This window comes from Pteropus vampyrus, unplaced genomic scaffold, assembly GCF_000151845.1.
Source record: "Pteropus vampyrus isolate Shadow unplaced genomic scaffold, Pvam_2.0 Scaffold222, whole genome shotgun sequence".
NCBI classification, from domain to species: domain Eukaryota; kingdom Metazoa; phylum Chordata; class Mammalia; order Chiroptera; family Pteropodidae; genus Pteropus; species Pteropus vampyrus.
In genome coordinates this window covers 1,966,159-1,988,696 of record NW_011889003.1, presented here as the reverse complement: position 1 = coordinate 1,988,696, position 22,538 = coordinate 1,966,159, and the positions used below count along the sequence as shown (strand labels likewise).

Here is a 22,538-nt window from a genome sequence, read left to right as displayed (position 1 = left end):
TGACTACTGGCTATTTTTTTCTTGAATATGTCTCTTCTACTTTTATTAGAAAGTTTAAATTTCTTTACAGCTTACGACTTCTGGCTATGCCAAATATACCTCTTCTTTTTTTCCTAATATTTAATGACCTTGTGGTCACTATCTCATTTACTTTAGGGGCTGGTTTAGTTTTCTTTTCAATTCTCAATCTTACCATAATCCTATGAGTCTTAGGTATCCATTAAAGAGACCTAACCAACTGCCTAAAAATTCCAAAATTTACATAAATCCAGTTACCTTCATATTTATTCTTTTCATCTACTCTACTCACTCCAATGCTCATGTCTTAGAATTTGTCAGCTAATGAAAACAGACCTGTTACAAAATCTTAAATTTTAATGCCACAGTCTAAGTAAAACCTCTTACACTTAAGCACCTCAAACTTGCTTTTTCACTACATCTTATAGTTTTCCAATTCTTGGATTTTCTCTGTATTCTCCTATTCTATCAGTTCCTGTCAGGACTTTTATTCCTTTTAATCTAGCATTGACATTTATACAAGCATCCTCAGTTTCTTCCCACTGGTATTCTTCCAACAACCCCACATTCATCAAAACTCCCACTCCTCAACAAATGCTACACAACCTGACTTCCCTGTTTCTACACTTGGATATGCTGAATGCTGCTAGAAAAGATCACACTGCTCTTACACATTGGTGTGTGTTGAAATTGCTGGTTTCCAACCTTCAGCTGGCTCTACAGAACTATTTATCAGCCCTTTAATTTGTCCTTGGTCAGTTACTCTTCCTCTTTTCTTCGGTGATTATTCTAAATCTTTAAATCAAATCTCTAATTCAACTTCCAATCTCTTATATTCTTGCCTCTTATGTGTTTGAGGAAATTAAGGCCAGCAGGCAGTGACAACTTCCCAATTCCCTAACATCCTATCTATTTTCATATCTTTCTATCCTCTGGTTTGAGTCAATCCATCTGCTTATGCTACTCTGATCCCAATCCCTCCTCCATCTTCAGCTTCTTACTCTGGTAGCTGTGCCTTCAGAGTACTCTATTTTCAAATGTGCCTTTTCTTCAGACTACATACATGATCAAATCTCAAATCTCTCATTTTCAGTGATCTCATATGAACATTATGAAGTCACAAGCACATTCTACCACATATCGAAAATAATATGATAGAAAATCAAATTAAATCAGTAAATTCCCTAATTTTTTAATGAAAATAACTATTAAATTATAAACTGAGAACCTTCAATATACATAGAGTTCACAGTTTTAGGCCAAAAATTATGGTTATGAGCAAAGGATAAATTTGGACTGTAAAAAAAAAAAGAAAATGATCACGTTTTCTTGAGAAAAAAGTCTGTATTTTATTTGTCTTTAGCACGCTGGTGATGTTAAAAATGTATGCAAAATTAAAAAAAGAAAGAGATAAATAAACATTTTAGAGAAAGGTGGTTCTTAAGGAGTATTGGAATAGAAGAAAAGATGTTTGACAAACTAGACCCTACACAAAATATCATTAGCATTTAATCAATACTATTCTCATAATATTTACTGAAGAAGCAATAAAGATTATAGATTTTCCTCCTTTTCTTTTACAGAGACTTTCTTTGGATCATTTTAAAAGGTATAATTCACATATAAAATTCACCCTTTTAAAGTATATAATTCACAAATGAACTTCTTCAGAGAAACTGACTACTCATTTTTTATGCTATTATCATATTGAGCTTGGATTTATGGGTTATTATTTCTAAAGATAAGAATTTATCTCCATAAGAGATAACAGCTTAAATTATGAAAGTAGAAATGGGGTTAGGAGAAAATGGACGCAGTCCAGAGACAATTAACATTAAAATCAATAAGACTTGGAGACTAGAAGGAAGGAATTGTGCTCAGTGGAGAAAGATGAGTAAAGAGTGATGCCCGCGCTTCCGGTTTGTGCCAGTGTGAGGGGGACTGGTGCCACAGCACCGAAGAAGCCACAGGTTATCAGTCCTGGTTGTTTGTTTGGTAAGAGGTATGATGAATTTACTTTCATATGCTGAGTTTGATATGTCCTTGGGACAGACAAGAAGATGGACAGAATGGAATTGGATAGATCTGGTAGATGATTAGGAAAGAGATCTGGGCTGGGAATATAGATTTGGAAGTTTTCAACATATAGATGCTACTTGAAGTCATGGAACAGAATGCACCATTAGGATAGAACGTGTAGAGTGAAGAAAAGAGGGCCTAGATAGGATTCTGGAAAATATCAGTATAGAAGGGGCATATAGAAAGCTCACAGAGAAGATAGAGGTGACCAGAGAGATGGACAGATAACTAAAGGAGGGTAAGATCACAAAAGTCAGAGAAAAAAGAAGAGAATGGTAATGGGGTCAAATTCTAAATAAAGTTTGCATGATAAAATATAAAAACTGTTACCTAGATTTAGCAGCATATATCACCGGAGGCAGTTTTAACAAAAAGTTACATAATTCACAATTGTAATAAAATAGAAGTAGAAAAGTAAAGCCTCAAAAAGGAGGCAAAAGAGAAAATTTCAATTACATAATATGACTTTAATATAATGTATATGAAATTGAATTAAATTATTATGATTTTGGATCTGAACTTGAACTTCCCGATAAACTAGATAAAGAGAAAAATACAGTGAGTCACATTGTTTCATTTTCAGCGAAGCAAATATATTCTTTAAGAGAGATAGACAATTTTAAAAGAAAGTCTTAAATAGACTACTTTAAAATGAATGAGTGGCAAAAGAAACATCCTCAAAAATACTTTTATACCTAATGAAAAATAATTCTATGTGGCTTTTAAGAATTTCTTTTTAAAGAATTTTCCATGAGCTATTTCTATTTAAAATTGTACTAGAGGTTTTAGCCAGGTCAATTAGGCAAAAAAAAAAAAAAAGTCATTCAGATTGGAAAGGAGAAAGTAAAACTATCTTTATTCACAGATGACACAATCTCCTTTATAGAATATCCTGAGTAATTAACAAAAAACTTTTAGAGCTAATAAATGAATACCACAAGCAATTGTATTTCTATACACAAGCAATAAACAATCTAAAAATGAAATTAACAATTCCATTTATAATAGAATCAAAAATAAAATACAAAGAATGAATTTAATAAAAGTGCAAGATGTATACTATGAGAACTAAGAAATGTTATTGAAAGATAAAGAAAAAAATAAATGGAGCATCTTGAGTCCATGGATTGGAAGGCAACATTTTTAAGATGGCAATAATCCCCAAATTGATCTAATTAAACTCAATCCCTATCAAAATACCTGCTTTTTATTTTTTTTCAAAAACTGACAAGTTGGCCTTAAAATGCATTAGGAAATATAAGTAACGCAAAAGAGAAGACGGATAGCATTATAACCACCTGCATTATAATCCCCTGGGATGTTTGTTTTAAAACTGTAAATTCTGGGCTCCATCCCAAACTTACAGAATCACAAATCTAAGAGTGATGTTCAAGTATTTTTTAAAAGTTCCCTTTTTTATGAACGATCATAAAACAGAGAAGTTACTTGAGCTTATAAGATTTTCAGTGATATTAACTAGAAGATAGCCACAATGATAAAAAGGAAGAAAGAGAGAGAGAGAGAGGGAGAGGGAGAGAGAGAGGGACGGAGGGAGGGAGGGAGGGAGGGAGGGAGAGAGAGAGAGAGATCAGAAAGGCAGGGCAGGGCAGGGAAGGGAAGGGAAGGAAGAAAGAAAGACCACTAACATCAGTGGAAGAGCACAGCCCATCAGGGTGTCCCCTGGGATGAGTTAGCACTGAAACTTCCAGAAAACCAAAAAGCATTCAACATGACCTAAATTTTGAAAACATCTGCTGAAGACTGAAACTTATGTTGAGATGTTTGTTCTACTGGTGGTTAGTCACAGAGTCAATTATCTTTGGATATCACAATAATAAAGGCAAATAAATTATCAGTATAACAAAAGATGCTTACTTTCCTGTTTTCTGTGTTCCACATCCATCTAAACTACGGAATCATCCATTCTCCTATTTCCAAGCAAAAAAGCCCAGACAGTAAAGTGGGTAGGTACACGTGAGAGTCAAGATGAGAATCTAGATATCTTAGATTCCTAATCCATAATTATTTTCATAAGATACACTGCATCCCTATAAAGGCATATAACAAAGGCATACATTTGCCGTATGCATCCAAGTTATATTACATAGTCATGAACATGTGGTTTCACATATTAACTCTGATCTAAAACTAATATGTTAGCAGCGACAAATATTTCTTTAACAATTATTATGTTTGCCCTTCTAAAGATTATAAGAACTTTTTGCTAAATAATTTAGATGGCTTAAGTCTCTTAAAAACAGGTAAATGAAAACTTGAACTGATGGCACCTTTTTTCCTTTAAAAAATTTCCTTATCTCAAGGACATTTTCTTCAAAAAGATAAATTACAATTCCACGGAAATGTCTGAGAATTAAAATTTATAGAGAACAAGTTCCTTGAATTTTTTACATTCGTCTTAGGTCTCCAGAACAGAACCTGAAAGAATAAATGAGTCTAGTTTGAACACAAAGCTACCTACATTGTTGGTTTTGAAAATGCTACAATTCTCAGTATTTTTTTTTTTTCTGTCTTCCATTGTGGATTTAAGATCTTCCCTTTTTGTGCCATATTCTTTTGTCAAATCTCCTTGGGAATTTGTTTAGGTATCTTGATGATGTTTTTGGATATGGATCTACCCTTAAACATCCATCCACACATGCTCGGAAACTGCTTCACTCTCAGACTTAGAAGTTTAGAAATGTTTGATTTCATTTATATCCCCAATTCTTGGTACAGTGCCTGAGAAATTTATAAATAAATATTGGTTGAATGAATGATTTCTCCTTAGCTCTTAATACTTTCTTTCTGGACCAGCTTACCACATATATTTGGTATATAATCAGCAAATGTAAACAAGACAAAAAATTAACTACACATGTACGCAGAGTGAGAAAAATATTTTAAATGGCATATATAATTTCAGATTTCCTAGAGTTCACTATAATATCATCAATGATATATGGGCATTTTACTAGACCTATACATATGTTAAATATAAATAGCTAAATCTGAATCTATTATTATTGATTAACTTAGAAAAAAACCATTGCTGCAAATATTTCATGAACTTTTTTGAATTTAGTTTTAGCTATTCATTTTCTACTTGTACATTTAGAAGAGGTACGTTAATTCTACTTATAACAGAAACAATACAATTTTGTACCATGAAATGAGATCCAATTACTGTAATGAAAATAGTAGCTGTAATAGATTTTGTTCCTTTTAGTCACTGTTAATTTTAAGTACTAACATTACTATAAAGACTTAAACTCTGAAGTCATAAATTTTTTTCATTTATAAAAACTTGGATTACAAGTGAGAGGCATAAAACATCATTTCCAAGAATGTATAAGCATGTAAGTTGTGTTTAGCATTTAAACAATCTATGACTGTGTTTATCAACTACCAAAACAAAAAGTTACTGGGAGTACTCAAGACATATTTTCTCTCAGAATAAAGATTGTTAGTATTATTCTAAGAAATGAAAGTAAATTCAAGATCTGATGTTGCAATAATTAATGAGACACCAACATTTTCTTACAAAAACTGCATTTGTCACTTCTTGCCATCTTAAGGAATATATGTTCCCTGGAAAGACCAGCCTGGCCTTCTTTAGTTTACAGTTCCAGAAATATTCTATAGTTACTTAAGCTGAGTACTGTGCCTCGATGACTCAGATTGCTAGGAATGAACCATCTTTCCCTTTTCTCTGTAACGTAATGTGCTCCATTCCTAAAGAACATGATGAAGAAAGTAATATTAAAAACTGGAAACTTAAGGTTATAATCTTCTCTAACCCTCTGTCCACCAAGCCAAGTATGCTAGTATAGGTTTCAGGCTTCAGGCAAACATCAATGGACTTATGTGTTCTCATTTATACGGTAATATATATATGTAGTATATTACCGTATAAATGTGTGTGTGTGTGTGTGTGTGTATGCGTGTGTGTGTATGTGTGTGTGTGTGTGTGTGTATATATATATATACATCAATCACAGAGATTCATATTTTGCTGTTTTGGCAAAAAGGAAACTCTACGTCTCTTTCCAAGGAAACCTTGGAAAGCTTTTCTCCGTGAATTAATGATACGATGATCCTATGCGCAACAAACCAGAAAATGATCTTTACTAATAAACCAACGTAAGTATCGAAAGTTAGATAAATAATGAAGACAGACTGAAATTACTAGTTTAGAATCAAATCACAAAATATGTCTAACTTGATTAATTTTTAGGTTTAATGTCTGTTATACAGAAACTTTCATAAGAGCAGAGACATAGTTAAATATACCAAACTGAGACAAAAAGTGAAGTATCATAGACTAAACCACTGAATCTTATACCCAAGGGGTAAACATCTATCCTAATTACCTTTCCCATTAATTATGAGTAAAGCACAAACTGAGATTGGATTTAGATAAAATAATGCAAAATTTGGCTTCTAATAGTGTGTGCTTATCCAGCAGGTCTTGGACTAACATGAAATCAAATTCTGGACAGAATACTAGAAACACAAACTCCTCCAAAATGCACATGATTTGCAATTCTCGGTCTCAGATAAATGTAATTAGAGAAATCTCATCTCCTCAGGCAGAAAGATGAAGTCTTTCTGTGTACTTGTGCTAATTTGTACTAATTTGACTTTTAGTATAGCACTCTAAGATAGCTTCATTTGTACTCAGTGCCTCGAGTTATGAAAATGAAAACAGCTGCTTTACACCTTGCTGCTTGTGTTTTTTCTTCCCTTTGTCTCCAGTTTAAATTTTCTTTTCTGGCAGTTTCTCTAGCTAAATACCTTCTAATAAGCTGTAGGGCATCGATTCCCTCACCACCATTCTCCCCCAACCTTTTTTTTACCCAGAGTATCAAACAGCACTGTCTCTGCTTTGCAATTGTTCTCAGGACTCAAAACAGCACTAGAACCCATCCGAAAACTAAGAGGCAAGAGAGTCAGGGATTGAATAAAGCTTACTTTTTGCTAGCTATTTTGCTACTCATTTTAAAAATTAATTTCCAGTATGTAATATTTCTTATAAAGTAGGCTAGATATTTTCAGCCCCTTCAGAACCTCATTTTAAAGGTTTTTGACTCTATAAATGGGAAAGATATACAGTAATTCGTGTTAGAAGAACTAAAGGAAATTTAAGTTTGATTCAGCTAATCTAAGTAACTTGAAAACCAAACAAATCAGACTCTCAGAGCTAGTGGAGACAAATTAAAGACTTTAATACATCAACCTATTTGATAATAATTTGCCAACACACTAATTAGTTGCATTAACATATAAATAAAATACAAGAAAATAAACCAAATGTAAATAGTATGATAGTTTATAGGAGTAGAAAAAAGAACTACATATAGGAAAGGTCTACAAAATAAGCACATTTTACCTGTCGTCATCTTGTGAGAATCGCCTTTGCAAATCCTCTTTATTCCACTGTTCTTTTTCATTCCCTTGCTCAGGCTTATCTTGTGTTTTTTCCTCGTCTCCTGATTCTCTGTGTTTTTCATTATTACACGTTTTTGTAATCTCTTTCCCTTTCCCATTCTCATTAATTCTTTCTTCCTTTACCTCTTCCTCCTCATGAACTATCTCTTCACGTTTATCCCCTTCTTTCCCTCCCTCTTCTATTCCCTTTGGCCTTTGAAAGCAACAGAAATCGAAGGCATGCAAATAAACACACAAAAAAGGAAAAGTAAGAAAAGATGCATATAAAATTAAACAGAAAGGTAATGAAAAGTACTAAAACATAAATAAAAATTACATCTTCTCAATGTTGAAACTTTTTTCAGTATATTCCAGAGAAGCACTGTGTAAGCAACACTTCATCATAATTGTTTTTAAATCACATTTTCCTGCTACAAAGTTGCATGGAAAAAAGTTGTGGTCTCTCCATTATAGATTTTTTTGATACAATAAAAGTAAAAAAAAATAATTTAGCTCATGTGCCCATAAAATCTAAAGGTCAGGTGATAAACCCAAATTATACTACCATATACTAACATTTATAAATTTTGAGAAGCTGAGGACGTTTTTCATGCATTTATAAAAGTTTCGAGAAGATAAAGGAACATTCTATTTAAAAAGTAATATTCTAAATCACTGAAATATATTCATCTGGGAAAAAAACTCTCCAAAATATGATTTTTCATATTCCTTAGTTGATTAAAAAAATTCAAGTCTTCCCAAAACTGTCACTTTAATTTCAGTAAAGACATAATAACAGAATTACTTTTTAAATACTAAATATTAAAAATAACATTATTTCAAGTGATCTAGTAAGAAAATTGTTATAAGTTCTATAAAATTCTCTTTGTGAGAAGTTTGAAATGTTGACCAAAATATAATAAAAAGTAATACGTTCAGACGTTCTTATTGCCTTAATGACATACATTGACCAAATAAAGGATTTTAGTTTATCCAAAGAAAAATAAAGACCTTCTAATATGTAATTAGGAGTTTCCTGCTAAAGTCTGCTTACCTGATTTTCTTGTTTCCTCTTGGCCGTTCTGATTGGACAGACATGTAGCTTGTGCTGCTGAAACGAGAAGCACTACTAGTCCTTGAAACCGCAGATATATCACTTACATCACTGTCCGAAGATTTAGTGGAAATATTATCTGCCCCTCTATGAGGATCCCATCCTGATCGATACTGTTAACACAGATTGACAAATACGCAGAAGTTGTCAGTATTACCGCACAAAGCAATTATTAGCTTCTCCTATTTCAGCACTTTATTGTCCACAGAGGTTACTGCAAAACCCTCACTCAGTTGCATATAAAACAAAAGTGAATGGCAATTATCCTAAAAGAAAAATTCAATTTATATGAAACCCTTGTTTTTAGCAAAGGCAATTAGAGCATTTTCCACCACACCCCAATGAAGGCCATTAAAAAGTTTCACAAGAGCAATGGCCTCAGGGAAGAACACTTAGGTAAAATCTGGGAAATAAATATTTGGCTTAATATTAGAAAGTAAAATTTTTTTATTTCTAAATAATTTCTAAATAAAAATGTTTGGAAAAAAAGAGTATGACAAAGTTGCCGCTGTACTGTAACTTAAAGAAACCAATTTTTGTAGCCATCAATTTTCTCTTTAATCCATTATGCTTCACTGAAAACCTAGAGATAATACAAAATCTAATTATTAAAACACTAACTTTTTTAGAAGAGCCAAGAGAAAAGACGAAGTTTAATTTCTGAATGGTTGCTGGAATTTTGATGAATCCTAGAAATACTAGAAAAAGTAATTATTATTTACAATAATTCAAATTTCCTGAAATTGAAATAATCAGATAGTTATCTGGCACAGCCAGGGTGCAGGGTGTTCTGGGTGTTCAAATATTCTGGTAAATCGAAAACCATCATAAATGCTTTATGTTAATAACATTGGGATGTAAAAAATAATACTTTAGAGTCTGGAAAACTTAGAGTAAGGAAAACTCTTACTAGCCAGGTAAACTTGAGCAAATTATTTAACCTTTAAAAGCCTGTTTGTAAAATAATAGGGATATCTTCCTTTCAGGATTGTTTTAAAAATTAGAAATACAGTAGACACTAAAACAACCCCAGGATCAGGAGAATTGACTCCATGCACAACTGAAAATCAGCATATAACTTTTGACTCTCCTAAAACAACTACTAATGGCCTACTGTTTACTAGAAGCCTTACTGATAACAGAAATAGTCAATTAACACATATTTTGTATGTTATACGTATTATATACTGTATTCTTACAACAACTATAAGCTAGAGAAAATAAAATGTTAGAAAATAAGAAAATAAGAGAGAAAATATATTTACAGTATTTGTTGAAAAAACTCGTATAAGTGGATCTGCACAGTACAAATCAGTGCTGATCAACTGTCAAATATAATACATGTCTGTTATCTGGTACAACGTAAATAAATGCAGCCAGTATTATTACTGTCCTGAAGCTATTACTGGGTTAAGAGAATACCTACTAATAGATTTTTCTTTAACTCTATGCACTTTAAACATGATACTGAAATATCTTTATCTAGTCAATTTTGCAATGGAAATTTTTCTAAGCACAGATAGTGATAAATTTCACAAAGCCTTAGAAAGATGATTATCTTATATAAACCATTTATTGTGACTTGAAGAATCATTACTTAATAAACAGGTCTGTATGAATAATATTCACTGCAAATAATAGAGATAAACATTTGGCTAAGAAAAAATTAATTGCACTAGGGTGTAGTATAAACATTACATCAGATTCAAATGATCTGGGTTTTTTTTTTCCAGGATCTCCCAGGATCCTTTTCTTCAAGTATACAATAAAGGGATTATTTCTAAGGTTCCACAGAATTTTAAATATTAAATCCTAAGCTAGAAATCACATTCAAATTAGGTGAAATATTGGCCTTTCTTATTAGTCCACTTTAACTTTTCACTTTGTTAGACGAACTCTCAGTTATCCCAAATAATACAATTAAATTCTTCAAACAATCATTGCCTTTTTTTTTTTTTAAAGGAAATTTCCATGTAAACAGAGCCCTCATGTTTTATTTTAAAGAAAGATTATTTATTTACAGTGGATTTATTTGGAGAACATCTAGTCCATGATATTGTTTTTCAAACTAAACTAAAGTCATTTTAAAATATCAAAAACAAGTTACTTTAAATGAAAATGTCTTCGGCCATTAACAAGAATAGCATTTCAATGGGTAGATCAACATTATTTATGCTGGCCAGTATACATATGTATATATACATGGACATAATATATTTTATGTTTATATGTTTCACCAAACTAATTAAAAGTAAATTTAATATCAAGCTGAGACATAAATGGAAGTCTTTCATTTTATTTATATATTTCTTGGATATTTCATTTACATGAGGAATGAATGTTTCAAGAAAATTTTTGAAACCATTAAACTGTTCAACAGATACTGTACTGTATTTGGGAGACTTCATCTTTCTCATTCTTACGATTCATAATTAAAAAAAGAGAAGCAGTCTGTTATTATATCTTTTAAAATAATTTACTGGATAGATAGATAAACAGTTCTGGTATTATAGTTTTCCCATTGCTTTTGTTCATGGGATCATTATATCATCTATATTTGAATGAAAAATCATAACTTTTAACACCAGGAAGTAATAAGGGTAGTAATGCAATCATGAGCACATGCTATAAAGTGGGACTGAATCAGTGGCCTGAATTCTGGTTACAGAAATTATTAGGTTTGTGATCTTGGGCTAATTGTTTCCATGAGTTCCAGTTGTTATCTGATATAATGTGGATAACAATCATATCCATCTCCTAGGCTTGCTGCAAGGATTAAATAAGTATATAAAGCACTTAACACAATATCTGACATATAACGAGTGTTTCATAAATGACAAATGATGACAATGATAATGATGATGATGATGATTAGATAGTAGCTAAATATCAGCTTAGCATCAATTCCAGGAATATCTTTACCAAAATAAATATTAAGTAGAAATACCGACAATAAATAATTTTAGGACTGCTCTAAGCTACAGTAAAAATATAACTATTTCTACATATATCCAATATATTTGTTTCAAAAATATGTTTATAAGGCAAAAATTAAATATTAAACCAAACCGTTCCACTAACTTCCAGTATGTCATCAGACCTCACCTTCCCTATTTGACCATATTCATCCACATTCCATCACCTCATAGGGAATTACTGATTCCCAGCTGCAGAATGAGAAACAGCTCTACCTCAGCAGGAAGTATTTCTTGGCTGACAGAGAAAATGCTTCATTTAAAATTTTTGTCTCTGGTACTTTATCCTGATATCTAAAGCTCCCTGGTACTAGTGCATGCCATGCCTTCTGGATTGGTTTTTGTCTGATTTTCTGTGCCTACATTTCTGAATTCTAACTGCTTATTTGACTTTGAATTTCATAGCATTCTAACTTTGCATACTCTAGCCTTTGTCTTGTTTGGTTGTCATGACTTGTTATCCTAATTCTATGACTCATAGGTGCATACAGGGTAGTCTAAGTCTTAATAATTTTTTTTTTTTTAAGTACAGATGGTGTATACTGTGCATATCTTTGACTAAGATTTCTTAAATAATCTAGTTTGCTGAACTAAAATTTTGGATATGCAAAAATTAAGAAAAAATAAGATTCCGTATAGTATAGTTTTATGCCTTTTTACATAATTCATCACACAATACCTCTTATCATAGGTGTGTATGCTCATGTTTAATTTTCAAACCCTTTATTAGAATACAAGCTCCTAAAGGCCATGACAATACCTTCCATATCTCTGTAGCTCTCTTAGCACTTCAGAATCAAAGTTTTAATTTAATTTAATAATTTAATTTAATTTAATTTAAATTTAAACTTTAAAGTTTAGCTTTTACCAGTAAGATAAAGATAAATCCCATTTTAAGGATTGTTGTGAGACGCAAGAGATATAAGATATTCAAAATACCCAATAGTATGCTTAGTACATAGCAGCTGCTTATTTCCAGTGCTTAAAGCAGAAGGTCATTAAATAAAAAGACATTGAGTGTAACAATTTATATAAAGAAAAAATAGAAATTAGCCAAAATCTCTAGTTTGATAATGATTCTGCTATCTACTCAAGGCTTCCACCAAATGCATTTCTCTGTCTACTTCTAAGCAACTGAGCATATTTAACTTTGGGATATAGCTCATGTTTCCATTACAAACAGACACGGGATAAATAGAATGTGAAATTTGGAAAGTGAGAAATAATAAGAAAAATGTTTTTATAAACGTAAGAACTTATTTTAAATATATTTAGAATATAATATCTTCATACATACAACTCATAAAAAGCCCAGAAATCAAAGTAATAAATGACCTAACACTAGAGTTTACTTTTAAAATGGTTCCTTTTTTTGCCCTTCCTGAACATATTTTTGCTTGTCCTAAGGTATAAGAAGTTATATATATATTAACAGTAAGATAGAAGCAGCTAAATTATTATTATACCAAGGTAATGAGTTATAAATGTGAATTGGTTCACTTATTTAGAAAATGGTTGGTGTTGTCTTCGCACTATACAATAAACAATGTTTTAAAGAATTAGCATGTATTAGTTTACAGCTGACAAATGAACAATGCATATGTTCATCATTCTCTCTATTGGAACAAAAACAAAGAGGATTTATTGCATAGGATTACAGACAGGATCCCAGCTGAAAACTGTGTTCTGATTAGAGATCATTAAAATCTCATAAGAGAGTGAGGAAGCTTTTCCCGACAACAGTTTGATGTTTTGTACATTACTATGAAGCACATCATGAACTAGAAAAATTTACAGGAAATTATCATTCTGCAGGATGTTCCTGACTCTAAGGTGTTCATTCCTAAGTGGCCTGGAAAAGTTAATGTTCTCCCTATTTCTCTAACATTAGTGGAAAGTAATAGCATAGCTATGAAACTCTACTGAAAGGAAAGTTTTGATTAAAATTTTAGAATAATATTCCTAAGAAAAAAGTATATTCAAATTTCTAAAATAAAATTATTTTCTCCAGTCTACTCAGAGTTCTTAGATTAGGTCATTTCCTAGACTGATTCTCTGCAGCAGCGGTCCCCAACCTTTTTGGCACCAGGGACCGGTGCTCCTAGGAGAATCTAAGGCCTGATGATCTGAGGTGGAGCTGAGGTGCTAATGCTAGCGCTGGGGAGCAACTGCAAATACAGATGAAGCTTGGCTCACTCCCTGGCTGCTCACTTCCTACTGTGCGGCCTGGTTCCTAACAGGCCATGGACCAATACAGGTTGGGGATCCCTGCTCTCCAGCATCTCAGCAACGCAAGTTTGAGCTTTGTACGTGAACTTCTTAGACAAAACATGAGGGACTTGTGAGTTCCCTTAAACACTGCTAGTCTTCAATTTAATAAATCTCACTAGAAAACTGTAATCTGTAGTGTAAAACTCTAGTCTAAAAATTTGTTACTGCAAAATACTGGGCAGTAAGAGAGCCTAAGTTTGAAGGAAAATAGTTTTATGCCATCAAGAAGTACTTGAAAAAAGAGTCATATCATATTCCAAGAGAAAACACAAGTACATCAAAAAAATTAGGGCACAAATAATCTGGATAGAAAAAAATTAGGGCACACATAATCTAGAAGAGAAAAGAGAGGCTGACCTTTTGGGTAGGGCTTTGCTATCAGCCTGGGGCACAGAGGAGACAAGAACAGACAGAGCAGAGGGAGCCTTGGCACTGCCGTCAATAACCATATGAGCAAGCAGACATTTTCACTATCCTATTTTTATTTCATATCATAATTCAAAGAGAGTAGCTGTTGTCTTTTGATAGTGCCACAACTGCAGGTACTTTCTCTTTGAGGAGTTACTTCCAGATGATTTTTCTCTCTGTCTGAGGCAAGGCTCTTATCAACGCGTGCCCTATGGCAAAACAATTGCTTGTCAGATAATTTTGTTTAGATAGTGCTCTGAAAAAGGGTATTGTGTGATAAGCCTCTGCTTGGGAGGGAGAAGACAATAAGGAAAGGCCACAGAAAATTAAGGAATTAAGGACTAATTTAAGATCTAGCCTTGTAAACAATATTCTGCAAAGGAAATCCCGGCTACAAGTCTTCCTTAATCCCTTCAAGGAGAATTAATCCTTGAGTGTTCCTAAACTACTTTATTCATGCCTTTCTTGAAGTTTTATCATATGACTGTCTGTCTCCTCTCTGTCTCTGTCTCTCTCCTCTATTTGTCTACCCTCCCATCCATCCTACTAGATTATAAATTCCCTAAGGATAATGACTTATTAATTTCAGTAGTCTCATTATCTTTGCCCTCACCTTTCTTCCAAGTTTCGGACTTGTATTTCTGGATTTTAACAGGACATTGCCATATGTTGTTTAACAGGCACATCAAATTCAGTGTGGCTCAAACCAAATTTATACTCTTTCACCCCAAACCAGCTGTTCTTGTACCTCCTGTATTCCCTGCTTTATTTACTAGGATCAATATTCAACTAAAACCTAGAAATTTGTGTTATCCTTGACATCTACTTCTCCAATATTCTCCATTCTAATTACTCAAGAAATATGGCTCACTCATTTTAAAAACAAATATCTTGATTTTTAGCTATTTGGAGCTTATGAATGGGTCCTTGGTCTTTCATGATGGTAATTAGAGTCTATTACACCAACATATTTGTCATAGACATTGCTGAATACCTTCCAATATTCTTTCTCCCCTTTTGTTCTTTACTAAAAAAATCTAGATTTATTTTGGTGGTCTAATGACGACAATGATGACAGTGATGACAACAATAATAAGAAAACAACTTCATTCTCCAGGATCCCTTGTAGCTAGGGTGATCATATGACTTGAGTTTGGCCTCTGATATAAGCAAGAACCTAGTGGGTGAGGTTTGGAGAACGCTATTACTTTTCTGATTATAGTGGGCTGACTCATCTAGTATGGCCATTTGCCTTTCCCTCTTTGCTTTTCTTTCTGATTGGAGTTTAAACATGAGGTTAGGGGTGCAGTAGTCATTCTGTGACAATGGGGATGAATATCTTATTCTGACAACAGGGAGCAGGAAAACAAGAAGCTTGGCTCCTTAAATAGTAGCACCAACTCTGAGCTGTTGTTTGAATTGTTTGTAAAAAAAAAAAAAAAAATCCTTATTTATTCTGAAAATTTGTAAGGCTTTTGGTTTGAATATCTGAATGCAAATCCGAATGGTATACAACTCATCCTTTTCTGTGTCAGAAAAATATTTTCAGACCTCATTGTATAAAGGAACATTCTTTAACCAGCAATACTGATGAAAACCATAATGTAGTCAGTCATCTAATTTTAATAAGAGGCAGTATATCATAGCGACCATGGGATACAGAGTTGAAAGATATGAATGCGTAACCGCTCTCTCATTTACTGGTAGCTATGTAATCTTGGGCAAGTCTCTTAACTTCTGTGAGCCTGATGTGTGTTTTAAATAAGATCATAGGTCTTATTTACACATAGTAAATATTTATCATGATAATAATTAGGCATAGTCCATGATGAAACTAAAGAAGCTCTAGATTGTAATACTCATTTTACATCATTCAGCTGTAATCTCAAACACTTTGTCTTGACTTGAAAACTTTATAAGTGAGTTTCTAATTCCATATTTCATTAAACAAATAAATCATTGTCCTTTGACACCAGATTGGTTTATTTACTTTGGGTAGGATAACACCCAATCTGACCTGGAAATTCATGGTTTTTTATTCTTAAAGCTGTTAACTTGGTTTAGTTTTCATAATTATGTTTATACTTGGCATCAAGAAAAGTTAAAGCAAGGAACATAACAATCTATGACCATTACACTAAGAATTATTAAAATTTGAATAATTTCATAGTTACAAATAACTTGCCAATGTTTTCTATATTATTTTCTTTCTCCCAACATCTAAGAGTTATTATTTTTAAATTTACAGATAATATGCATTAACACTTAGCCATTTATTTGCTTAGCTGTATCTACATAAGGTAAATATATTTTCTAACAGCTTTATTGAGCCTTAGATTTATTTTTATGCCCTTTATTATTTAGTATTACCTCAAACAAATGTTATCTGAACTTTCTGCCTCAGTCAAGAAGTGTTCTCAAAGTCTGTTTTTCTCAGACTCCTTAAATGTTTTAATAACGGTATCTCATTTTGATATACATAGAATTTCATTAACATCCAACCCCGGAGAAAGCAGACGAACTACCTGCTGCTAGTCCAAAAACAAAGAGCCCATTATTTTTCTAGGAGATAAGTCACTGTTAAAACACTTATACCATTATTATAACTAAACGCTTCTCCACGCCTTCAGATTAGGAACCTGTAAAACCTAGCTAGAATTAAGAAATATCATAAAGAAACTCTCATTATCCATAAGAATCCTTGATACTTGGTCTTTTGTAAATATCTTTAAATATTTTTATGGCTTATCATATGATTTTTGTATTTTTTAAATAATATTTATATATTTTATTAGGATATAGGGTAAAGATATTACAGATTGTGAGTGGCAATCTTGCATTCCAAAAGTTACAACAGAAATAAGATATGAGTACATAATGGTAAGACCAAGGTCCTGGGAAGTTAAAGCAGGTAGAAACACAACAAAAATTAATGGACTGGAGATATGAAGTAGGGCTCCATTTCAAACAGTAATTCTTTAGAGAGCAATAGAGTAACTCAAGGTGCTTGTATCTAAGAGAATCAGAACTAAATAGCCTGAACAACAACCTAGTGTTGAAAAACCTGAAAGGACATGAGAATTACACTGACCCATCAAATTCAAGAAAAGGACAGAAATAATTACATTCTGGTGAAAATCTAGACGAGGGCCACTACTCTTATTCCTTGTGTGAGACAACAGAGCAGCATCAGCTGTGTTTGCATTAAGATCATTTGGAATGAATCCAACAATCAAAACATGGCAAGAAATAACAATTAAGTCTTGCTTAGACTACAGCTATAGCCTCTGAATGAGAATCCTTGTCTTTAACCTCCTTTTCAAATGCATCTTAAGTATACTATTAGCGTTATCTCTTAAAAGCAAAACTTGTTCATATTGGTAACTTCTTTAAAGCCCATGTGTGTAAAGATGAATATTCTACATTTTTAAAGGAGTGACTTAAAGCCCCCCTACAATCTTGTCTCTGCTACCTTTTCCATTCTTCTCTCTTAATATGTATCCCCATGTGTTCCATATTTCTATTCTTAAGAACCACTAGCTGTTCTTAAACATGGCTTGTACTCATACTCTTCTATAACTTTGCCTAAGCTCTCCCCTCTGCCTGATATATCCTTCACCTCAAATATTACCCTGCAATGTATTCCCAGATTTCTGCAAGCCAAACGAATATTTCTCTTCTTATTCTTCCTTTGCAGGGTTTCTTTTCATTATACCACTGGACATGACTATTATGTATGAGCATTACTTATGTACATTTGTTTCCTTAATTTGATTATGAATTATGAACTCCTAGATTGGAAGGACTATACCTTCTTTTCTCCCTCCCTCTCTTTCCTTTCATCCTCTCTCTTTCTTCTTTCCTTTCACTTCCTCCTCCCTTCATCACTCTCTTCCTTTACTCCTTCCTCATTCACTCAGTGTTTTGTTTTTACTGTTATTCATTTGATTGTTTCTCTGGCAATCTTTTTCTGTTAATGTTGCAGAACCAGAATCCAGAATTATAGTTGATCAGATTCAGAGGCACCCAGGTATGCATTTCTGAGTTGTGGGAAAGAGAATGTTACTAAATGTCCCCCGAAATTACAAAATATGTTCAGATACACAAAAGAGGACTCATATAACCACTCTTTAAGAAAAAAGCCCAGGAAATTTCCTTGGTGCTGAAACATACGTTTAGTTATTTGCCCATCGAGTTATTAAAAAATCTCACAATATTTTACTTATTTGTTATTATTATTTTTTTTAGGCAAGGCAACCCTTGGTTGACCTCACAAATTGCAAAGACCTTGTCAGTTTACAATCTCTTTATTTTTTACGGTTACAGCACCTGGTCTTCCTAGGTGGTCTCCTATCCAAGTACTAACCAGGCCCAACCCTGTTTAGCTTTCAAGATCAGACGGGATTGGGCTTGTTCAGGGTGGCATGGCTGTAGACACAAAAATCACAATATTTTAAAGGTGAAAGTGATGTCAGAGAGGATGTAATGTAGCTTCCTCATTTTATAGATGAGAAAACTAAGAGACAGAGAAATTGAGTGAATTGACTAAGAATATACAACTTGTTAATATTAAAGTCTTTCTACTTTTCATTTAAAAATTTTTTTGTGAATTATAATTTCACTTTTAATGGGATACTAGGCAAGCATATTTAGAATCTATTTCTTTATAAAATATTCACATATTGTTTCCATTCAAGTATATTCTTTAACCTATTTTCTTCCTTTTCTAAAATTTTGAAAATTCTATCTAAAATGATATGTATAATCAGAATACAAAAACAGCATGAATATAGCATTACAACCCTACTTTTTAACTACTTTATAACAATAGTTGGATAGATTTTAAACAAGAAAAGCTTTAAAATAATAAAACTGTATCATAAAAACTAACTCAAATAAAAAGATGCTTATGGATTAAGTAGTACAAATTGGTAGTTATTAAATAGTCATGGGGATGTAAAGTACAGCTTAGGGAATATAGTCAATAATATTGTAATAACTGCGTATAGTGCCAAGTGGGTACTAGACTAATTGGGGGGATCACTTCATAAATTACATAAATGTCTAACCACTGTACACCTGAAACTAATATAAAATAATATTAAATGTCAAGTCTAATTGAAAAATAAAAATTAAAAAAAATAAAGTGGTTAAAAAAACTAAAAATAAAAAAGGTATTTTATGTCCTACTGAATTAATTCTTTTATATTCCATCTAAAATTCAAGCAATTTTTTTTTCTATTTGGTTGAAGGGAGAAAATGGGCTCAAGAAGTAACATGTTCACTGGACCATGAAAATTGTTAGCCTTGCTATGAGTATCCTTAATCATGAAAATGACTTGAATAGCGCCTATCATAAAATCATAGCCATTTCCTTTGTTAGTCGGGAAGTTATATTAAGCTGGTGAGTTTTGGTTCATCCATCAGAATGGAGTTTAACTGTGAGGTTTCTTGTTTCTTTTTTTATTACTCCTACTTGACATGTTATAATAAATAACAAAAATAACTATCATTACTGGGCACTCCCATGTGCCAGGCCAAATTCCATATCCTTTTACATAAAATATTTCTACCTCTTGAAGTTATCACCAGCCAAAAGTTCCTTCTCTCATATGAGATATATTCAAGGTTAGCTATATTATTTCCATATTGGAGTATTATTTTATAATCTACAAAACTGATGAAATAGAAAATATCAAAATTCCATATTTAGGAAAACATTAGTAAATTTGTTTTGTTAATAAATAATATCTGTAATCTTTTCAATTGAAGAAAATTACAATAATTTTTGTGCTCATGAACAAACTATTACATAATAAAACTATAGTTATGTTCAAATTATAATTAGCCAAATTAAATTGAAATTATAGATGTGGATGGCTCCACGTTGTCCTAGTTGACTGATTGTCCTAACCGACTAAAGGTTTTTACTTAAGTGTTGTTTCAAACTTAGCTATCAATTACTTCATACAAAGTAACAGGCAAAAACATTATGCGTGTAAATTTATTCTGTAAATCAAAATTATTATGCTATAAGTTAATTTAAAATGTATAAATTTAATCATTTGTGAGACTACATTGAGAAGAGAGCCTGATACTGATCAGAGATTACTGAATCAATGAATAAAACATTAGATGAATAAATGAAATAAAGAAAACCTACTTCAAACCTAATTTTAAAGATAAGGCTATGAGTTTAAATGATTTGCTTAATTAATGATGAGGATGCCTAAAATCCAAGTGTGAATGCAGCCTCCAAAGTACCATATATTTGTGTAGCTGTAGCACTTTATAGATCACAGGATTCTCTCAATTTGCACACAAAAAAAGTTAGATTATAAAGAATTATTGGGCAGTTTATCCAGTCTTATTTGAATAAGTGGTAGAATCAAAATTAGAACCTAAATCTTCCAATTATTTCTCAATATTCTTTTTATTATGATTAACTCTAAACAGAAACCAATAATCATATGCCCATTAGAAAATTTGCTGTTGACTCTTATGCCAGTAACTCCCATACTTTCTCCCGAAGTTCATACTTTGTTCTTATTTTGGTGCAAAATTCTTAACAGTCACCTCCACTAAAACCTCTTCCAAACATATGTCATCCCTGCCATTCTAGCTTTCTCTCAGCATCAATGTTCATATTTGTTTACCCAAAAAAATCCCATTAAGTGCTTATTATAGCCAAAGCAAAATACTTGCCACTGGAGAAACTACAAAGATGAGTAAAATATAGTCTCCATTTTCAAGAAGTATAAAAGATAAGAAATAAGCAAATAATCGCCATATAAAACAGAATATACGTATTTTAGGTGATAAATGTCATGGGTTCGGAAGTTATATATATGTTTTCACATCTCTATTGTTTTGAACATTCTTATAGTTGTAATTTTTTATATATGTATACTTAATCCTTTTAGATTTTATAAAATTTGAGTTGGAATGAATGTTAATGCCCTATTTATCATAGTTTTTTCTTCCTTATTTCTCATATCCTCCTTGATTCTATAAAGCAAGATCTCTCTCCATATCATTCATCTTTTGTATCCCTTGCACCGTATTCTAGTTGTTAGCAAGCCAACAACTCTGGAGGCTTGATGAAAGCAAAGGTGAATGCATGAATCTTTTTTTTTTTTTGCTGGAGGTAAAAGAAAAATGTTTCCTCTGTATGTTCTTAGGCAATAGAATACAGGAAGAAATTATGCTCTTGGTAATAGCAGCTATTGTCCATAGATTGACCTTTTCAGCAGCAGTAGCTGAATGTAACTTATTTAAAATTATTTCTTTTGTCAATTTTTAGTAACATTATACTTACTAAAAAAAGAGAAATTAAAATTTCTTCTATAATTTTATAGCATTCTATAATATGTAAGTTGCTGTCTTAGTCATTTCAAATGACTTCACAATTAATAAACATTTTTTATATTTCTTGGCCTAATATGTGGTTATATAGAAGGAGGCAGCAATTCACAAATACATGTAAAGAAAAGAGACCCATACTTAAATGTCGGCATAAAATTATGGATAAGAAAACCATATATAAATTTAAATGTGGTTTTATGACTAAGAAAAATAATTTTAAAAATAAACTTGCAAACAGAAAGCTAAATATATTTCACTACTAGGATGTAAGAATGTAGTTGAAAAAAAGTAACATTTTAAGAAATCAAAATGTTTTAAACAATATAGCTAATTACCTTAAAAACAGTATTCGCATTATAATCAAATATGCTTTCGTAATGTATTAAAGTGAGAATTTAAAAGACCATTAATTACTTTGTAGAGATCTGTTATGGTTGAACTGTGTACCCCCAAATTCCTGTGTTGTAGTCCTAACTCGTAGTACCTCAGAAAGTGACTGTATTAGGAGATAGGGCCTTTACAGAAGTAATTAAGGTAAAATTAGGACATATGGATGGGCCCTAATTCAATATCACCAGTGTCCTTATAAGAACAGGAAATTTGGACTCACAAAGAGATGAACATGTGAGGACACAGCAAGAAGATGGCCATATGCAAGCCAAGGAGAAGATCTGGGGAAAAAAACAAATCTGCCAACACTGATCTTGGACTTCTAGCTTCCAGAACTGTGAGAAAATTAATTCCTGTTGTTTAAGTTACCTAGTCCATGGCATTTTGTTATAGCATTATTAGCAAACAAATACACAATGTTAAGGAAAAACCCTAAAGTTGGAAACTTTTAAATTCAAAGATTAACCACAGATAAAAAGATAAAATTTCTA

The 22,538-nt window shown here is 32.2% G+C and overlaps 1 protein-coding gene and 1 pseudogene across 1 annotated transcript in view; both read right to left on the bottom strand.

Moving 5' to 3' along the window:
- RIMS2 (regulating synaptic membrane exocytosis 2) overlaps positions 1-22,538 on the bottom strand; it is a 579,688-nt gene that overhangs the window by 120,819 nt on the left and 436,331 nt on the right. The window contains exons 24-26 of the mRNA XM_011373284.2: positions 8,579-8,751; positions 7,487-7,738; positions 6,954-7,030 (exon numbers count right to left, since the gene is read on the bottom strand). Of these exons, the coding sequence (XP_011371586.2) occupies positions 6,954-7,030; positions 7,487-7,738; positions 8,579-8,751 (502 nt within the window). The remainder of the gene's footprint in view (positions 1-6,953; positions 7,031-7,486; positions 7,739-8,578; positions 8,752-22,538) is intronic.
- Positions 18,610-18,728, bottom strand: LOC111747434 (annotated as a pseudogene).